The following is a 21,868-nucleotide window of genomic DNA, read 5'->3' on the forward strand; positions in this document are numbered from 1 at the left end:
AGTAAAGGAAGTGAACATCTCTATGCAGAGCCATTCACAAAGTCACCCAACAGATTGCCTTTTGTGTTGTAGAGTTGTACCCGCTCTGACCACCTGCACGCACTGAACAACCTGGCTTCTTTCACAGGTGTACTGGAGATGGTCTTTTATCTATACTTGCATTTATTTTTATTATTTCCCAGTGAAAGTCCTAATAGCATCTTTTCAGGCTTCTGAAGAGATTAAAAATTAAATGCTTTATCTCTAGATCATCTACTCTCTTCATGTATTTTTGTAGTTTGTTGCAAAAACAGTAGTTGCTGATCTTGCCGGTGTCCACGTCAGAACATATACTTCAGCTCTTCAATGCAGAAAAAGCCAGCCCTAGCAAAGCTGATAAGTAACACTAAAATGTGTTATTTTTTACACCTGTTTTAGAAGCTAACCCTGTTATAATTTATTCTGCTCTATGAATTTAACTTAATGCCATGTTGCATGGAATTTAATCAAGCAGAAATTATGGAAGAAATGTCAGTATATTGGATGCAAATAATAAGATCTCAAAATTTTAGAAGTATCTCATAACACAAAATGAAATATTTTTAACAGAACTTTGTAAAATGGGAAATATTTTAAAAAGACATAGGTAAATTTGCTTTGGGTTCCCTATTTTTAAATGAAAACATGTGCTTTGGGAACAATTTGCCCATTGTAGATTATAGTAGAACAAAAAATTTCATCATTTGAGCTTCTCTTGAAACATTTTTGTTTCTCCCTGCATAGCTTAGAGAATAAAAATTCTGTTTCATATGCTCTGGTGCAGGTTTGAATCAGCATGTCATTTATAATTGTTCTGAATTACTATTGCCTTACAATATTTTACATCCTCCTTTAGCTAAAAGAAAGTAGAGTCATTGTGTGAATTCTCTGTAGGGCTCTGTGTGTGTATGTGTCTTTCCTCTTTACAGCAGAGGAGGTTTTCAGGATATGGGCCTTTCATACCAAATTTCATGGCTTACGTGAACTCATGCAAGGATTACTTACATTAAGTTAGGTTCAGGCAGTGTTAGTTATATGTACAAATAAGTGAGTCTTCTTTCATACAGTGTTTAAAAATTTAATTATTAATACTCTAAAGTATGAAAGCAATAGTAGTAGCTTCATGTTACAGTGGCTTGCAGCTGCCATCTTACCTGGACAAAAAAGCCAAGCAAGTAATTCAGAAAATAAAGTTTATTTTATATTTACTTCTTTCTCATGTTTGTCTAAAAGCACACATTTAAACTTTCCCCCCTCTGAAGTGGTCAGTTTTTGCCAACTAGTTTTGCATGAAGCTTTTGGCATTTTCTTTGTACATAAGCAGTACTTGTTACCTGAAATACAAGGATGATTAGTTCTCAGTGGACACTGAAGTTATATGACAGATTAGGAGAAAATATGATGTGATGAATGCAATTGCAGAAAAAGATTTCTAGTGCAAATACTGATTCTTTACTTTAATATTAGTATTATTACAGTAAATATATATTAAAATATGTATTGCTGTGTATTTTTCTTACTACAATTTTATTAAATATTTGTTTAAATTTCAGTTCTTTTCCAGACTTTGTGGTTAACCAGCTTGGTAAAATGTGCTGAGAGTGACTCAGAACTGGGAGGAAACACCAAAATTAACATTGAAAACAATTCCCCTGAAATGATATGAAATACACCTATATATTTTGTCAATTTTCAGTCAAATCTGTTTGGAAGAACACAGAGTAGTATTCCTACATCCTACAAATTGTTTCTGGTAATCAAGTTAGTATCTGCAGTTAGCTAGGTAAGATTTTGCAGTATTTGTTTTGTGACAAACATAAGGAGCAGAAAGGAGAAATACTAGGAGACAAGAGAGAGTATCAACCTCAATTTTGCCAAGAAATATCTCAGCATACTTTTCATATGAAGTAAAGCCCCACTGAAATACAGAGGAGTTTGTTGTGGGTGCATTTCGCCTTTACAAACCTGGAAATAGGTAATTTTACCCATAGTGACAGCTAATATCCACGGGTCAACACAGGTACCAGCAATTTTTACATGAAAACTTTAAAAATTTGTTCTACTTGCTGTTTTTCTGAATTCCTCACATCTTATTCAAGGATACATCTCACTGAGCTAAAATTTGGATAGTACTTTGATAACTGATGCAGTTGAGGAGTTGTTTTCTAATAGTGATGTAATATCCTAAGGTTTTTTTTTGTTGGTTTTTTTTTGCTAGAAAAGTGAAAATGCTTGTTGAAATTCATGCTCTGTTTTCTGAAATAGAAAGCTAACTCAGGCTTACCACTGACATTTTTGAAACTGTCATAAGCATATTTGAGCTGTGTCCAGGGACCATATCATGCCATCAATTTCTAAAGGCGTAAGAACTTGCTGAAATTGGTTAGGAGTTCGGTGCAAGAAAACCCTGGTGTCAAGATACAGTCTCAGATGAGGAGAGAGATTTGCTTTCAGTGTAAAAGTTAAGGAAGGAAGCAATCTACAATTGAAAGTTATTTAGCTTAATGTTTAGGCAATAAAATGGACTTTGAAATTGGCTGAAGATGCTTTTGTTTTTCAGACTTATGCTCTACAATATGAATACAGAATTTGTAGAGAATTTTGGGTTGGAAATTTCTACACAAATGTCAACTAGAAATATTTCTATCTTTCCACAATCCAAGGATTTGGCAAAGATACTTCTGAGAACTAGCATGCTTTTTTTTTACTATTACTAATTATCTATAAAGCAGAAAAAAACCCCTTAGCTACACCTTAGAAGTACGTCCTTAAGAAAGAGTGTGACTTTAATGTGTTCTTGAATAATTTTCCTCCCACCCTTAAGTTCTAAATGGTAATTTCAAAACTGAATTCTTGGGAATGTGCCTTGTAAACTTTAATCAAGGTCCAGATACCTGTAACTTTCTCATCTATACAGGCACAATAGGACAGCTGATACAGGGAGCAGAAGAAGTTTTGGTGGGAGGAATTTCTCTATAGTCCATCTAGGTAGTCTTCAGAGTACATATAGTAGAATCTGAAGTTTTGCTTGTCCTTGAGCAATTGTGATTCCAACTCACTGGATGCAAGGAACAGGTTGAATCCTGTTAGCACCTACTTTCAGTGCACCGTGGAAAACTTTGTTGAGTTATTACTTGTGCTGGCAGATCTGAGTTTCACCTCAAGCAAGGTGTCCAAAGGTCACTAGTCTGCCAGGATAATTTTGGTGAATTGAGACGCTTATGTTTCAGTTGCCAGTTCATCAAATTAATAAATATAATATTTTGTTTTAGCTGATGTCAATGCACTGTACCTGTGCAGATACCTCTACTATCCTGAAAGAGCAATTTCCATATTTTCTTGTGCTTTGCAGGCTAGAAAATGGTATTTGTGGTCAGTTTGCTGCCTTGGGTAGCCCCAAGCAGCCAGGGTGACAGTGAAGATGCATTGGGGTAGCCCCCTGAAGTGTGGTGCCACAGGCCTCTGTCAGCAGAGAAGCTCCGTCTGCTGTTTCAAGTATTAAACTAAACTGGGAGTTCCTCTACTCTGTTTTGTTCTTAAAGCTGGAGTACAACATCAACATTAGTTGGGCTGAACTGCCCTCAGAACTCTAAACAAATAAATAAACTCCTCTCCCATTTGTGTTGTGTGTTTCTAAATGTTAGCATGAGTCAGGAAGCGAAAAGCTTGAGTTCCCACAGTCTGCCATGTGACTGGAAGGTGCAGCTTAGCCTGGTGCACGGCGGGGTGACGAGCCCGCACTGTGCGAGCGAGGAATTATGTTAGTCATGGCTGTGGTTGGAACTGGAACTGGGGGCTGCCTGTCTCTGTTTGTGTACACTTTCAGCTGTAAGGTTTGCTGCAGGGACTTGGGTGCTGTTATACAGAGGTGACCTCGTGGCTCTGTCTTTATGAAAGAAGGAAGAATGCTTTTTGCTGCTTTTCCGTCTCTGAATTTTGGTAGTTTTCTTTTTTCCCACAAGTGACAGTGTTTGATCCGAAGGTTTTTAAATATTTCTCAGTGTTTCTCACTTTTTTCTCTCCCTTCTTTCTACTTGAGCTCCATGCTTGTTTAAAATATTAGCTGCCAGGACGTACTGCCTTTCATTCATGTATAATGCCTTTTCTCATATGTGAAAACTTCTGTGTATTTAGGACTGTGCTCATGCTAATTCTGGGCAAATGCTATTTTGAAGGAGAATGCTTGGATGCACTAAACGGCTCTGTGTAATTGTAAAACAAAATCTAAGTTTACACAAGCCACCTTCCCAGGCACTACTTTTTTTTTTTTTCCTTCCACTTTGTCTTTGGCACACTTTATTTTCCAGTAAAATGAAAAATGAAGATGGATTATTTAAAATTGATAACAGTAATGGACCATCATGTAATGTTTTATTGAATTTGAGTTCTGTAAATTATGTGGTAGAGAGAAATTTGCCTGCTTAAGTATAACAGAAATTGCCACTGTATTCATATAATTCTTCATAGTGTAATTTAAGAAAAAGTACACTATCCATATCACTATTGAATAAAAGGTAAAAAGGTGCTATTACACTATCATGACAGCTCTCCTCTTGCTACTAAGCGACAGAGATAAATGTGTCTGCTTATAACTTACTTGGCTAGGGTCCAGGCTTGGGAGTGGAGTTTGGGAATAATCTTCCACCTGGACATGGGATAGGAAGGCCCTGCAACCAAGACAGATAGTGTTCAGGGTTGTTCTGCGTGTTTTGGGAATTTTGGGCAAATTGCATGTTTCTTCTGAAAGCTTTGAAGTTCTATCGCACTGATAAAAATCTATTTGAATCAGTGATTATGTTCAAGGAGGAGACAAACTGGGGGCCAGACAGGCAGTGTTTTTGTTCATATTGGCAGACACTTTAATTAATCTCCATTTTTAAAGAATTTGTAATGAGCTTTTGAAAGCCTTGATAATATTTATTGAACATTTTTGTGCCATTAGTAATGAATTATACTTGTGATGACATGTAAACTTTCTTTTTTTTTTCAATGGAAACCTGGGAATATTTAAAAAAAATACATTTCCATTGCAAAGAGAATACAAGGGAGGAACAGTGATGAGGGCTCTGAGCCTAAGAGTGTTTATAATCTCTTTGGAAAACAAGCTTAGTTTTTATGCAATTTGAGGTACAGTATCAGGAGATCTCACCAAGACTAGTACCTTGAAAAACCAGTTCAAGCCTGGTAAAATGGACAGTTTATCTGTGCACATCAGCACAGGTCAGAATGTGAGAGCCAATATTTTCTTTCTAGGATTTTTCCCATGGTACATCTTGTCTAACAACTTTTAGCTAAAGTTTTGTGCTCAAAAATTGAAGTAGTAACAATGAAATAATATGTGTAGCAGGCAAACTATGTTCTGTCTGCCTGCACCTGGTACTACATCTTCGTTTCCATGGGTTTTCCTCACATACTCTGACCTTTAGGTTTAGAGCCTAGAGGCAAACTCCTGCCTTCTCCCTGTTCTTTCCTCTCCCCTCTTCTGCCTGCATTGCTGTCCTCTGGTCTGCTCTGCTCCCAGCTCAAAGAGTCATGACAGTGACTGGGGAAGAGAGGAGAATGAATACTTAGTGGCATTTCTAATCACCAAGAGGTGTCCTACAGCAGTGGAAATGCAGGCAAATGTTAAAAAAAAAATTAACAGCATTTTCTTTGTTTACTTATTTCACTGAAGGGGGAGAAGTTATACAAGAAAACCAGCCTTTTCTATTTTTTTTAGCTGCCCACTATGTGGCTAAGGCTTATACAAGCAAATATATTCTGTTATGGGCTAAAGTACTTTTTAAGGACATTTCGGGTGGCTGACAGTAGGGTGGCTGTTTGTAAAGGAGTCTTCTCTCCTGACAATGATCAGTCCACTTGAGTTTAGTTTTTCTTGCTCATTTTTTCATGGAGAGGTGTCTCCAGCACAGAAAGTCAGAAATCACACATGTTTACAATTACCTATAAGGAGATGAATGATGTGTGCTTTGGTCTCTTCTGCCAAGTAACAAGAAACAGGGTGAGAGAGAATGTTCTCAGGTTATGTTAGGGGATGTTTAGATTGGATATCAGGAAGAATTTCTTCTTCAAAAATGTTGTCCAGCACTGGAACAGGCAGACAGGGAAGTGGTGGAATAACCATTCCTGGAGGTATCTAAAAGACATACAAATGTGGCACGTGGGGACATGGTTTAGTGGTGGGCTTGGCAGTGCACGATTAATGGATGGACAGAATTATCTTAAAGGTCCCTTCCAACCCAATTTTTTCTATTATGTTCTCTGTATCCCGTGCTCTGCAGACTGCTTTGCCTTGTCTCCAGTAGAAAAATATCATTTTGTACCTCCTCTTGAGGTGGACTGTGTAACCCTACCACTAACAAATATTGGAAACTGTGGGTTTGAGTACTTAAAAATACAAAAAAGTGATAGACACAAATTTATTTTCCATGTTTGCTAATAAGTAAATTTATTATTAGACTAACCATTAAGAAAAAAATTTAAAACATCACCCAAATGCCACTTTTGTCAGTAACTTGTTTATTTACTTTCTGAGAAATTTCTGCCTGGATACCAAAAAACAGAAGGGATCCTGAAAAGTGGTAAGAAAGAATCACCCAAGATTATTTTTCCCTATCCTCCTCCTCTGAAATATTTTTCATGCTTAATGCTGGAAAGATTGTTTGGTTAAAAAAAAAAAAACCACCAAAAAAACCATGAGCAGGCACAGACAGGGCCATGAGGACCACACAGGCTGAGGTGTAGTGGTTGGTACCTCTGTCCTCATTGCCCAGCAGGGAAGTATAGAGCTCACACCCGTGCTGGGTGGGCCCTGGTCCTGCCTAAGCACAACTGCTTGAGAGCAGTGGCTTTGCAGCAGCACCTCCCTAAGGGTCTTTTGCCTGATAAGATAAGACCTTTGAGAGAGGTCAGCTGCCCTTTTGGGGCCCACAACTGCCATAGGTGCTGTGGGCATTAAAAAGATTCCCTTGGCCATATCATTCTCTTGTACCATTTTAGGAATATATATACTCAGTCAGTATTGCCTATCTTAGTTTTAGCTTTTTATTGTTTGCTTCCCTCTCTCTGTTTACCCCTCCATTATCCTGAATAACTTACAACAGTTCTTTAGGAAAAGAAACATTGGGTTATCTTATTCCTTGAAATTCATGTGTGTTCCCTTGTTACACTATAAGTAAGAGCCTCCCATGCCAATCCTCTCTCTTTCCCAGCATGGCAACAATATTTATTCTAAGTAGTAGTTCACATCTGCTTTTCCAAAAGTTATCTTTCTTATCACCATCTTGTTACTCCAAGACAGCAGAGCATTTTGAATCCCCGATGTATTTAAAAGGAGAATCTGGCAGGGAGAGGAGATGTCAAGAACCTGTTGACATTAAATATAAATATCCCAGGCAATGGACTCTTTTAGTATTAGGGTTGTCCTGATGAAGAGAGGGGAAGGTGCAAGAAGAAAGCAGAACATGAGGGCATTCAATGAGTTTCCTCACTTGTTAAACTCCAATATGCAACTCTTAGAAAGAAATATTAACTTATAAAAAATATGGCCCTGAGTCAGTGAAGCAGTACTTTAGGAACGTTGCAAGTTTATAGTCTCAGATTAGTTGTGAAATATCACATCCTTTCAAAGATCTGTTTAAGTTGCTAGAAATGTGGAAAGCCTATTTTTAAGGTTGGGTATGCATTTTGCCTGTGAAGCCTGAGAACCCCCCAGTGTATCTCACTTATCCTTAACGTCTCGTGATTATCTGTGGACTGTGAAAGATATCATGGCAAGTTAAGCCAATAAAAGGAGGAAGACCTGTTAGGGTGATTCAGTTTATGTTGCATTTAAAACAGGTGCTTAATAAAATTAAGGGTACAATTGAGGCTCTCTTCTCTGCTACCTAAAATGCCATTAATATACTGCTATGTGGAATGAACTGTGCATTTGCTGTTCTAATTCCCAGCCCATGGTAAGAAGAATGAGGACTAATAAGCGTGGCTTTGCAGAGCATGGTTTTACAGCCACTCACCTAGGCTAACTTTCGAGCCTATTTTTTTTTCTTTCCTACAGGGCTTGCTCTCAGAAATCCTCCGAAAAGAAGAGGATCCCAAGACTGCCTCGCAGTCCTTGCTGGTAAACCTTCGGGCTATGCAGAACTTCTTGCAGCTGCCAGAAGCAGAACGAGATCGAATTTACCAGGACGAAAGGGAAAGGAGCTTGAACGCAGCCTCTGCGATGGGCCCGGCGCCTCTCATAAGCACACCGCCCAGCCGGCCTCCACAAGTAAACCGCTCTCTCTGCCTTTGGGATTTGCTTGTTGTGCTCTCTCTCTGTCCCGCTGGGTGAGACCTTTCTGAAAAAGAAGAAACCTTTTGCTGTCACACTTTTTAAACACTCATAGAATCACTACTTGCAGTGCATATTGCAAATTAAATTTAAGAAATATAATGGATGATAGTAGCACTTTATTACTACCTATTTTCTAATTTTAAGATAAATTCTATCCATTATGGTTCCTCCAGAATTTTTTGCTCATTTTATTGAGGTACAAGCTTTACTGGGCATGGAAGATGATAGCTTTTAGCTGTCATCTTTTCTTACAATTCTTAGGTTCTTAATGTTATAGCTTCAGATAGGGATTTTGAAGGATATGGGCCATTAAACTGAGAGGGAATGAAAGCAGAAGTGTGAGTGCCTTCTAGTGCCTTAAAAATTATTTTTCCAGAAAGCAAACAGGTAAAACTAAAGTGATGGTGGAAAGAAGATCCCGTCCCAAAATGCTGGGCATGCTTTTACCATCTTGAGCTACTGACAACTGTTTAAAATAACAGCTTGCTATATCCATTTCTCTGAATGATTTGGATAGGTTCATTAAAGCTTCATGTAGTATCTGTTAAAATGAAACTCCTGTTGATTTATCTAAAATTTATTTGATTTAATTCTTCAAAAATTACAAAGTTTGATAGAGTGGGATTGTGAGATTCTATGGTGCTGTCCTTGTGTCAATCAAGGAAATTCTGATGCTTGTTTTAAGGTATATGAGAAATGCATGTGGGCCATAGGAATGCACAGGATTTCCACAAAGAAACATGGTTCACTTCAAAACCTGTATATTTGCAGAAATACTCTGCGTTGCTCTGGCTCAAGGTTGTAGTTGTGCAAGGAAAATCCAAACTAATCTGTAGATATGTGGGAATCGTGCTGTATACACAGTCCAGTTTTGCTAAACAAAGCAAGGCTTTGGGATTTTTGTGGGAATTTTGTGACGGGTGATTTTTTTACAAAAACAGCAGGTTTTTGTTATCCAGTCATAGGCTTGTGACTGTGACTATTTCTATACCCTTTCAGAATGCTATAAATTCCTCTTGAGATTATTTTTCTGAGTTTCCTTCAGCTAATGGACACTAAGAACCACACTAAAGTAACAAATAGCAAAATTGCAGGAGGGAGGACAGAAGATCACCTTGACCTGCTGCAGTACTTTTCACAAGAGAATAAATTTTTAGCAGAAAAAAACAGACTGTACTAATGATGTAGTTTTGTTATCATTAACTGAGTTTAGTCTGTAAAATCCACTATAGATATTTGTTAAGATAAAGGACTAGAATCTATTTACATAGCAATGCTTTTGTGGGAAATAGTTAAATAGAGATAACTGTGTTTAAAATAACATTTGAGTTTGTTTTAATATCTGTACCTGCTCCCACAGCCGAGGTAATTCAGAGCCAAGGCTAACCCTCCTTCTTAACTTATCTCTTTCTGCCAAGGTAATGTCTCACTCTGTCTCAAGTGGTCTTGGGCAATTTCACAGCTAAAGAACAGAGTTAATTACAGGACCTTCCTGAAGGATGTCAAGTCAGAGGTAGTCCTTGTACTGGTTTTAATTCACACTTAAAACTGTATAAATCCCTTGCAGCCAGAAAGAAAGTGAGACTTAGGGGTTTTCTTAACTGACAAAACATACTGTAAGTCCAAATTTGATGGGAAAGGGGGGCTAAATCTATCTGTCTCTACTGTGCTCTTGTTCATAATTACATTTCATTTTTTTAGTGTGAGTCAGGAGTATAGTTAACCTAATTGTGACAGTTCAAAGTGGAAACAGCATACGTTTTTGTTTTAATCCTTTTCAAAAGGAAAGCAAGTTTAAAAGGAAACATTATAGACTAATACTCGAGGTCTACAGAACAAAGCACTTATTTTTCCAGTTGTTGTGCTGTTCTCTGTCATTCAGCAAAACACACACATTTTCCCTAGTGAATAGATGGAGAATGTAGAAACCTCTGAGCTGTGATTCTTTGTGACCTTCTTACATGTTTCCAGAATCCCCCACTATAAACATCTGAAGCACTTTTCACCTGCTGCTAAGTGTTCAGAGTCCTAAGTTTGAAAATTGAAATATCTATGTTGGTAAGATAACTACAATACTTGATGCTTGAAATAATAGTGAAGTTGTCCTAGTTGTAACACTGGCAAGTATAACTTTACAAATCACAGCAGAAATAAATTACAGTCAGGCTACTGCAAAATTTTCAATGCAAACTGCTACTGTATTACCTCCCCCAAAATGTCCACAGTTTATTGAATATTTGATACTAAGGAAATAAAACTACTATCATCCTTACTACTAAATTTATGATAAGCAATTATTTAAAGATCACTTTGCAGGAATTCAGCATAATATTTTTCCAGCTTGACTGTGAGCTTCTCGGATAACCATTGAAAGAGAAAACAGACCGTTTATCCTGACAACAGAATTTACACAAGAGCCAACATATTTAATATTAAATCTTTAGACCAGTGTAACGTTTGAAACAATTAAACTATGAAACCATGAAAAATGGGAGCTAATATGCCACACATGAAGGTTTATTTTGCAATTGCAAGTTATCAGTTTCGGAAGGATGTGAAAATAAACATCCTGAAAAGGATCTATTTTGCATTTTTGTGTTGCCAACTGGTGGCCAGACAGTAGAGCAGACTTAACCATTTAGCAGCTGAGCTTGTTCTGTGTAAATTTTGCATTCTGTTGTATGCAAAAACAGAAAGTGTGACCTTGGAGGTCTGATTGGATAGTAGGAACTCACCAAGCATAAACCCTGGTGCCTGAGTTAGAAGGAACAGTGTTGAATTTATCTCATTTTTACAGCATTCTTACTAGTTGCTACTTGAGCTAATGTATCTGGATTGTTTCCAATTCTTTTTTGAAATCCTTTAAGAAGCTCTTTGTCCCCGTTACTTCTTCCTTTCTCTCTGACTTAAACAAAATGCAAAATCTTACTTTTTTTTTTTAATTGAAATCATTAGCCTCTAATGCATGAGCTTTTGGGATGCGTGTATAGCCCTCTAAGCTGGTCAAGTTGTAAAAGTCTGCTACTATCTTCCACACTGGTGGACTGAGCCCAAGGAGACGGCGTACACAAGGATTTTTCCCTTGGACATTGTTCGAGTTGAGACCCCTGGGGCAGAAGCCTGTCTGTCAGGCTGTTTCCTGGGGCACTGGAATTTATAAGTATTAGCATCTCCATCAGGTAGGTACTGCATGGAGACATCATTTAACCTCTGCAATCTAGAAGGAAGGGAAAAGATCCTTTCATATTCTATTTCTTTTAATCATTTCCCCCCACTCTTCAACACCTTTATCTTGCAGATCACCCCACAAGGCCCTTTTGGGATATTCCTAGGTCAAGTTGAGAGAATGAGTCCATTGCATGTTATATGGAAATGAGATAATCTGGGGATACTTTGGAGGATGATGAAATGCTAGGGATGGCCTTTATGTCTCATCAGGGCAGTTTGGGATGTGGAGGGAAGATGACTCCCCCCTTCCTCTGTTGGGGAGGATAGAGACAGGTGGCCAAGTTACAGATTTTCTTTTCCAAAATATTCTACTTAAAGGTTTTTAGCCATCCTGCAGATACAAACACTTCTTTCTCAGGACAAGTAATCTCCATTTCCGCTGAGCCAAGGAAGAAATCTTTCTTGCCACCCATATTCCCCAAAGAAAATTTGTGTTAACCCTTGGTGCCCATCATCATCCTGCGTAAAAATAGAGTACATGTAATGTCAAGAGCAGAATATTATTTTAACAAGGCAATTTTTTAAGAAATAGCCAAAATCTTGCATGATTCATGGTTCTAGGTACTCATTGATCAAAACCTTCATCTCATAAATACAGTCCTGGCCTCTCTAACTGCAGATAAACTACAGTTCCTTCAAGTTAAAGCAATCGTGGGTTGGGTCTCAGAGATAGGACGTTACTCTTGAAAGAATGATATCTAGGAGAGCACTGCTTTGATGGTGTTTGAGGACCAGTGAATCTCCATTGCAAGGAGTTCTGGATAACACCAGCTTCCTTGAAACTTTGTGGTGAAGTCCTAGTCCCATATGCATGTGCCATGTATCACCACCAGCATAATTTTTACGTTGGCAAAATTTTAGATTTAAGTTGATAATCTTTGTGCCAAGTTGCATTTTAACGAAAGTAAAATGAACAAAATAATAAATGCAGTCCTCTCCTCCCACCCCCACAAAAACCACCATGGAGGGGAGTTAATGGAAACCCTGACACTTAACTATAACTGCACTTCCAGGCGCCACTGTAATAATGGAGTAGTAAACCTTGTCCTGATAAAAGCTGTTCTGAAAGCAACAGCATTTATTGTACCTCCTCTGCTATTTGCAGAGCAGAACTGAAAAGTAGTTTGTTTTGCCTGGAATGAACTACTTTATGAATTTTAATGTACAATGTAATATTAAAAGCTAAACCAGGATTAAAGAAGATTTTTGTTCCCAAGCTAAAACAGTAGTTATGAGAATGTGTTATATAAGATTTTTTTGTTTCAGTTTTGATGGGGAAGGAATGAGCTACCATGTTTGTGAAAACCTCTTCGTGCTGGTTATTCCTTCTATGACAACTTACTCTTTTTTTAGGAAAATTGAATTAATCCAGAACTTCTTGCTGCTGTAATCAGTCTTACTTGATGAGGAGATATATCTGGGTAGGCCAGGAGATGGATGTTATTTTTTTTCAAGTATTCTTAGAAGACTAGATTGATTGGTGATAGGAAGTTGGCCAAATGAATTCCTGATTCTCAGTGTGTTACATTTGTAAAATAATGCTCCCCTCTTCAGTTAGTATTTGCAAAATTTGGTTACTGTCAAAAAAAAAAAAAAAAAAAGAAAATTAAAATTAGCTGATCTATGGTTTCTTTCCTAAACAGAAAATGTGGCTGTAGATGTGGGTGGGGTGGGAGGTTGTGCTTCAGTGTGGATGAGATGAGAGATTATGTTTTGTTTTGTTTTTCTCTCCAAAATCAATACTTTTTCCACCTACTCTCCCAAGTCCTGAAGTTGCACCATTGAGAGCTTTTTTGTTTTCTGTTGGGCTTTTTGAGGAGGAGGGTGTTTTTTCAACCCAGCTTCAAAAAGCCTCTGTCTTGAACTCAATTCTAAATTCAACACAACAGCCTAGATGCTGCTTATGTATTAATTATGAAACAGTTATATGTATGGATATTCTCCAAGAGATTAATTGTCATTATTGCATGGAGTTCATCAGACCAGAACAGACCAATAGTCCATCTAGACCAGCCAGAGTCTACACTTGTTCTTTGAAGAGAAATTATTAAGACAGAGGAGAAGAATTTTTATACTTTGCCAGTGAAGGGAATTGGAGAGGGAGAGGGTATGACTGCAAATCACAACTCTTGGTAATCCCCCAACCCATAATTTTATAACTTTAAGACTTTATTCCCCTGAAGATCTTTGGGCTAATACTGCTTTTTGATTCAGATATTAGTGTTTTCTGAATTCAATTAGTGTTCCCTAATTAAATATCAACAGAAGACAATAGGAGTTTGTTTGTTTGTTTTAACTTTGATGACATATTAAATGCTGTTGAATTTATTGTACCTGTATAAAGACAGATGTGATTTGCAAACCAGAATAAGGATTTTCAGTAATTCCCTTGGGTTAAATGCATATCCATGTTAAATTGGACATTGAGAAGTGTGGACAGAGTAGGATAGTTTAAATTATGTCTACAGCATGGTGTGTGATTGTTTTTGATGGTCTGCCTATTCACAGCTCAGTTAAGTGATCTGTGAAGTACTGCTACAACATGAAGCTGTCCTTTGAAGCTCAGTAGCAATCAAAAAGGCTGTGTGCTTATAGAAGAGACACATTGTGATCAAGATCACAAGAGCAAAGTGTTTCCTTCCCAAAAGACTTGTGTATGCTAACTGAATACCTTAATCTTCTCATTTTCCCCTTGGGTCCTTCAAAGATTAGTTACAAGTTAAAATTATTTTTGGGGAGAAGGACTGAAATTTGTTTCCCAAAATTCAAACCCAAGGTTCAAGAAGGCATGTTGACAAAGCCATCACTTCTTCATTATCTAATTTAGCTTAGGCTGATTTTTACATATACAGAAATAAGCCTATTTTCAGTTGTATGTTTAACATCCCCACTGGTTGTCAGTTATCTTCTGGCATGCCCTTCTTATTTAAAATTGCCACTGATTTTGTATTTTTAAATTATTTCACTGTATGATGTTCAGGAGATTCACCTGCTCTTGCATCCCTGTACTGATTTGTCTGGTGTGAGGCATACCTTTTCCTGCTCTGCAGTGTGAAGGAAAGAGTTTTGTGGTGCTGAACCTTATTCCCTGCTGCCAGGTGCCTCAAATGTTTCTGAGCAGCCTTTGGTCCAGGCTTGGGCATCCTCTTCTGCAATGTTGCTGGTAAAATCTCACACTGCAGAAAAGGGCATGGCTGTAAAGTACTAATTGTTTTCAGATTAAAAAAAAAAATCTCATGATTAACTGTATGCCATATTCTGGGATTTTTCTCCATTTCCCTTTTTACTTAGAACCTTTGTTTTTAGACACCAGAAAGTGCTAATGCCTGCCAGAATGGGGGCAAGGGGGATGCGAGGGGCAAAGTGCTTGTGGACACCTTGTTCTTCTCAAGTTTTGCCCTTGTAGTTCATGGGCATGTGTTAGCACAGCTCCTGAAAAGCCTGATGGACAAATCGCATTCAGCAAAAGCACTCCCAGTTTCTGGGCTAGATTATTTTATATTAAAAGCACTATGGATGATAGCTAACACAAACTGAGCATGGCATTTCTAGGAAAAAATGGTCTGCTGATTTGCCTAAGTACATCTCTCATCCAAAGCCTTCGACTCCCATATTGTGAGACCTGTGACATATGAAAGCTCATAGAGAGTGAGATTAGAAGATGAATTATCATGTTGTCATGATTTCCTTTTGCACCTCAAGGGACTTCAGAGCACAGGAAGATGCTGACTTGCACTGGATCAAACTGATAGTGAAAGTGTGGGTTTAGACATGTACTTGAGAGTAGGCTGAATCACCTTCTGGAAGTTCCAGGCTCTGTCCATTACACCTAGAATTAAGCTGAATGGCTGTGATAAACTAGCTGTGTAACTTCAGAATAACCAAATTAATTCAGGTCTCAATAACCCGACTATGAATCAGTATGTTTGAATTGACATCTTAAGGTTTGATTTTGTTTGCATCATCTCCTTGTGGGTTCTTGGCAGAAGTCCAGTTTTCTATTCCTCTGATCCACTTTAGGATTAGTGGCCCATTAGGTCCACTAATCTTGAGCAAGCCTTGCAAGAGTAACTGCTAAAGACAGACGTTGTCCTTAACTACTGAGAATATTGTAGGATAAGCTGAGTACCTGCTGATTTTTTGTACCTCTCAACTGATATTGCAGAAACTGCAGTCTAACCTTGGTGGGATGATTCTTGGTGTTGAAACATCACTTCCATCATTTCCAGAGGATGAAGGAAAGGATAGTCTCCTGCACATCATGTCGCTACTGATGTATTTTTTTGTTGTTTTCCTTAATGCTGCAGATGCAGCATAAAGGTGGTACTGTAATCATTCTGTCTTGTTTACATGTTTGGTGTTTATTTAATCTGGACTGCAAGAAGAATAAATATTTGATGTATGTAAGTGAAATACAACTAGAATCAGTAGCTTTAAGAAAGTCCTATCTTGGTTTCATGAAGGAGTGGTTAAACTATGCATTATTCTAAACAGTCTCTAAAACACAGCTTAAGAATCAAACTGATAGGATAATTTTTTTAAAATTCAATCTAAAGCCACAACTTTTCAACATTATCATGCATTTGAGTGTACTGGGCATAAGACATGAATCAAGATATATCTGTCAGATTTCTATTTCATTAGAGATTCTTTTATGTTGCACTTACAGTTTTTATTTATTTGTGTGCGGCAAAGAAATCATGTAAGGATTCACAGGTCTCTACAAGACTGTTTGACAGGTTTCCACCTAATTTATGACATTGAAATTTGCAGTGGTCTGTTAATGGTAACTCATATTTCAGATGCACTCACCTGTTACAATGCACTGAATATTCCTGTTTCCCAATTGCTGGAACCATAGATAACTTATAATGTTTATTCTGCAAAATGCCGAAAGAATATCAGAAAATGATTGGATAAAAGGAATAAAATGCAAAGGGAAACTACTTAGGGAGGGAAAGAGAGGAAAATAACTTTTTCATAATGAAAAACGTCTCATATTTTCTAGGTCAAAACTGCTACTATTGCTACAGAGAGGAATGGAAAACCCGAAAACAATTCCATGAACATTAATGCTTCCATTTATGATGAGATTCAGCAGGAAATGAAGAGAGCTAAGGTGTCCCAAGCACTCTTTGCGAAGGTTGCGGCAACCAAAAGCCAGGTAAAATTCCCAGGGCTCAAAGAGCTCCATGTCCTGTGCAATTATTCCCCCAGATCAGGTTCTATGTGATTTAAAATGGGTAGCTGGGTCGGTGTACCAGCCCAGTACAACAACTCAGAGCTCTTTGCTGAGTCTGGAGGTAACTTCTGGTTCTCCAGACAGGGTAGAGAAGCAGCTTCCTGAGATGTCTCACTCCCTTTTCCCCACCAGCCAGACACCTTTCCTGTGTGCCCATGGATCTTGGTGGAGCAGGAGGCATCAGGTTCATCAGTTCTTAGCTGGTGTGGATGTGGCAAAAGCTGTGGTCACGATCTGGGTATTGCTGCCAAATTCATCTTGAGGCTTTGTTGTTTTGCAATTACATGTGCTGCAGTGAGGAATGCTGGGGTGCTGGTTTTTTGCAAAAAAAAAATAAATTAGTCAGACCCACTGGTGAGACTGTGCATGGGAGTGGACTGTCAAAAAAAGAAAAAAAAAAAAGACCCCCAAAAAATTGCAGTAGTACAAGTTATAGCTGAGAAAATATGTATAATTTTGTGGAACACAATGTCTGCTTGGTTACCTGCTTGCATGATACATATATGTTGCATATTCAGTTTTAAGCCTTTGTTTTGTGGTTTCCTATTCTGTTTTCTTTAACTGAAGATTTTCTGTTAAGTTTAGTGGCAAGAGGGAAATCAGCAAGCACTTGTTGGGTGTGATTATCATAAATGACATGTCTTCTGAGAAACATCACTGGAGTATGCAAATGCATTGATTTAAGTGAGAAATGTACTCAAGAAGTAAAGGAAAAACATATAGAACAATGAGAAAGACTATAGTTATACAAAAACTTGAAAGAAATCAAATGTTGAATTTTCGTATTAGATTAAGGGTTGAATCCACTTAATCACTACTTCTTTATTTTTGTAAAGCAACTTCATAGAAAAATTCATCATCTTCCAGGGAAAGCTAGTGAAGCTCAGTTAGACTGATGTTTCTTGGGCCATCAGCATTTTAGCGCTGGTTTTCTTTTTAACAGGGCTTTAACTTTTGACTTCTGTGCTGTTCACATTTTGGAGTGCACTTCATTGTACAGAAAGGATGTTGTCTCTTAACTTATATGGTGTAAGGAGCATTTAAAGGGATATTTTGGAAATGTTGTATCAAAATGATTAAACTCAAGCTGTGGACTGTAAAAATTATAGCTTTATAGGCCACATGCCTGCCTACCCTTCAATCACTGTCAAAGTGATAATTTCAACAATAATATGTTTCTTTTATTGTGGGATTCTAAACACCAAGTGCTGTTTAAACATTAAACTGAATTGTTTATGTTAGTGCTGTACTCAGTGTGTCATACATCAGGCCACTATAATCTCCCATGGAATGTAAAAATTCTCTCATGAATCATGGCTTGTATATCGGAAATTACTGTAATTTTGATTGGAAATTACAGAGCTCTTGAAATGTTTCTAATTATGATAGAATGTTACAGCAGCTTCCAACCTGTGTGCTCCTCAGATGTCTTTATTTACATGTCAAAACTTGGGGTTAGAGCACTGTCCGTTTTCTGCACCTTCCCCTTTCCACTGCAGTCTTCCGTAAAGCTAAGGTCTGTCAGCCCACATAATTTTGTTCTGATCTGATTTGTGCAATAGTGTATTTATTTAAGTGCAAAGCCTTAAAATTTTCTAGGTGGGTCAGCTCTTTCAGTGCTGACTTTCAAAGGGACAGGAAACCAAAATGAAGCTTGAAAGCTTTCAGAGGATGCAGTGCAGGTTTATTTGAGCATTGGTATAAAATTTAGATTCTTGTACAAACTTTGCTACCAAGTACAGAAAACAACACCAGACACATAGTTCTTTTCCATTTTACTCTGGTGATTATACCTGTGTTCTCAGGGATTATTTTTCTCACCAATTTCAGCAATGTTAATTTATGTGTCTAGCAAGCTTTCAGGACTATAGTTAGATAGAGTGTCATTTGTACTAGAAAGCTGCTTTGCAGAAGTAACCTCCTAGGTAGACTAGGACGTGCTGTGTCTTCTTGAACTAGCAGACTGCTAGTAACCCAATTAATAATCTTTGAATCTGTACCACTGCCACATATACTAAAGGAGGTGAATGTATTGTAAAATATTCCTCATTGGAGCTCTTCAGTGGTACAAGTAAACATTTCTTGGGGCCAAAAAAAGTCTCCTTTGCACATAAAAGAGGCTTGTTCAAACATATTCTCTAAGAGAACCTCTCTTGAGAGAGATCTCTTTCTGATATTTTTTTCAATTTGGAGATATTGATTCCATACTCAGAACTGGAAATTGTGAAATAACCCAAGTTAGAGTGAAAAGTCTGAAGGACACATATTAGAAAATGATGTGTTGATTAACATTTTTGTTTTTAAAAATTGCTAAAATTGAACGTTGCTGATTTTATCTCATTTTGTATATAAAAAAAATTAATTTCTGAGTCCAGTCTGGAGTTGTGTTGTAGAACCATATGTGACCTAAACCAGCTCTGTGAGGGGACAAAGGCCTGGAAGGCCTTGCCTTTTTTTTTTTTTTTTTTTTTTTTTTTTAATTAATAAACTGATTTGGGGCAACATTAGATTGGATGTCTAAGCAGCCAGCATCTGCAAGGTGGCTGGGCTTGCCTGAGCCAGGAGACTGCAGATAATGTTCTGCTGACTAGAGCACTTTGTACAGAATTGCTACTAAATGATGCACTACAGGAGTTTCTATTTGGGTAGCGCCAAGGTAAAAAACGAGCATCTTCCCTAGCACTGTGTCAGTGCCTTTGGCAAGAGTAGAACTGGAAATCCTGGGATAATCACTTCATTACAGTGAAAAGTCTGGAGGAAAGATATTAGAAAATAATGTGTTGATTAACAATTTTATTTTTAAATCCTCCTGAGTTCTGGAGGACCAACTGCCTGTAGACCTGATGCTGAACAGAGCAGCTGGGTGCTGGGACCTGCTGTGGCCGAGGTCCTGGGATCAGACCGAGGTTGCAGCACTGTTAAGAGAGTTCATTTGCTGACTCAGGTGGGGGATGATTTGCCTGCTTGAAGTTTCATGGTGCACTTTGCTGGCAGCTTGTTGGTGTTCCCAAAGGAAAGGGCCTGTCTGGTATGTGGGTTTGAATGGGTTTCGGGACACAGCTTTCTTTAAAGCACATTCTTTAAATTGTTGAGTTCTTTTCCCATACAGGAATGCATACATTCTGTATATTTTTTAAGTTTCTATGTTTTTAAGGATCAATATATTATCTACAGAATAAATTAAAAATTTGTTACATTCAAAATATACACTTCAAAGGTTACTATGATTATACTGAGAAGCTAAGGAAGATACTACAATTCAAATTCCTGGAATACATCATATCTTCAGGAAGTTTTAGAACTTTAATTGGCAAAGAACCTAATGTCCATGTTGAAAATCTTGTGTTTTTATTGTAGGTTGTCTTTCTAATAGGCCTGAATGGGTTTTTTTTTAGATTATGTTGAAAAGAAAGCTTTGCAAAAATGCACACAAAAGGAAGACAGAAAGGTTTACCCAGTGTTTTGTCTCTTCATGCCGGTTGTTGATTCCTAATGGCAGAGTGGCAATGCCAACAGTGTTATTTGCTAAAACTTAATCAGCACACCTGAATGACTCTAAATTAAAAGAATCCACACATAAATTTTGTGGTATTACTTTAACAATTTCATCATATTGGGTTTTTATTAAATTTGTAACCTGAAAGTCTGATTTGAGTATTTATGGAAGCAAATTCTTAATTTTGTTATTAAAAAAAAAAAAGAAGTTGATTTGTATAATGATCATTAAGGTACCATGGTTCAGTAGCTCTGCAGTGGTTACGATGTTCTCATGTGGGAGCCAGGGATGAGTTTTCCTTGATGGTGACAGATGCTGAAATCTAATTTTATTCCATAAAAACAGATAAACAAGCAAACAAAACCCCCATACCTAAGAGCCCTGAGATATAAGGCAGGTAGAGACTTGTAGTGTTTCTGTATGTTTGCTATGTTCTGAGAAGTTAGATTTATGTTATGGCTTATCCTGAATAGCTGTGGCTCACATGTGCTAGTATGAAGCAGAGAAGAAAGCAATACTTCGCTGAAAATCAGGTAAAATTGCTAAAGCTTTCTTAAATTTGGGAAATTACGGTTTGCAAAAACTGCAGTAATATCAAGCTTTGTACCTCTGAGAGTCCCATGCACTGCAGTTTCAGGCTGCTAGCCTGCATTATTTGCCTAAATAAGTTTAATTTTTATTGAAATAAACAGGTGAAATCAATACTCTTCTGCAGTCAATGCTGCCGATGGCTCTTTATGGCACCCATAGGTGCCAAATGCCCTCCCTTCTCACCGAATGAAAATGCCTGTATGTGGAGGGTGAGACATTTGGTTCTCACAGAATCATGCTTTGATTTTAAAATAAATCTAATGGAGTACTACTCATACCTCCAGAAACCTCATCTAATGACGTAGTTCTGACCTGTTACTTCTGAGCTGTTGTGTTGTGTTGCCCAGTTTCCTGTTCTTCCATCCCTGTCTTTTGCTTTGGTTAGCAGTAGTTTCACATACAAAGTGTGGAGGTAAAATCATGGTTTTCAGACTATGCTAGAGACTCCATCCTGAGCCATCAGGCAAGTGTTTTATGCAGTGGCTATTTAATTAGAAGGGTTTGACTTTTTGCCTTTGTATGCACCCAGAGTGTTCTCTTCCAGGAGGCTGCATGAGGAGATGTGACAGGTAGGCACTAGGCAGAGCAGCTAGCACTCATGAGTAGATGGGAAGGAGTTAAATGGGAAGGGAATGCTAAACATTGGCACTAAAAATGCTTTTGGCATGCAAATACCATGCTTTTCCTGACATAAATATTTTCAGAATAGGCCATTAGAGTTCAGGTATATAAAACCCTGCTTTTACTGGAAATTTTAATGTTGTAGTAAACCTAGAGATTTATAGTGAAAAATTGATGTCTGTTATCTCACTTTTATCTTTTTAACCAGCAGTTTTATAAATGCTATATCTTTGATCTGGCTTTTTCCATCTAGAGACTAAGCTATATACTCTAATAGGAAAGTCATTTTTAAACAGCTTCCCACACTGAACAAGCACGGTATTGTGGATCTGGCACA

The 21,868-nt window shown here is 37.7% G+C and overlaps 1 protein-coding gene across 8 annotated transcripts in view; it reads left to right on the top strand.

Annotated features, from left to right (window-relative positions):
• The window catches only part of SATB1 (SATB homeobox 1), a 91,983-nt gene that overhangs the window by 48,537 nt on the left and 21,578 nt on the right, over positions 1-21,868 (top strand). For all 8 annotated transcript variants that reach the window (XM_039706488.1, XM_039706533.1, XM_039706550.1 and 5 more), the window contains 2 exons: positions 8,075-8,287; positions 16,590-16,745. In XM_039706488.1, coding sequence (XP_039562422.1) covers positions 8,075-8,287; positions 16,590-16,745 — 369 coding nt within the window. The remainder of the gene's footprint in view (positions 1-8,074; positions 8,288-16,589; positions 16,746-21,868) is intronic.

The sequence above is a fragment of the Passer montanus genome, unplaced genomic scaffold (genome assembly GCF_014805655.1).
Source record: "Passer montanus isolate IOZ18808 unplaced genomic scaffold, ASM1480565v1 scaffold10, whole genome shotgun sequence".
In the NCBI taxonomy this organism is placed as follows: Eukaryota; Metazoa; Chordata; class Aves; order Passeriformes; family Passeridae; genus Passer; species Passer montanus.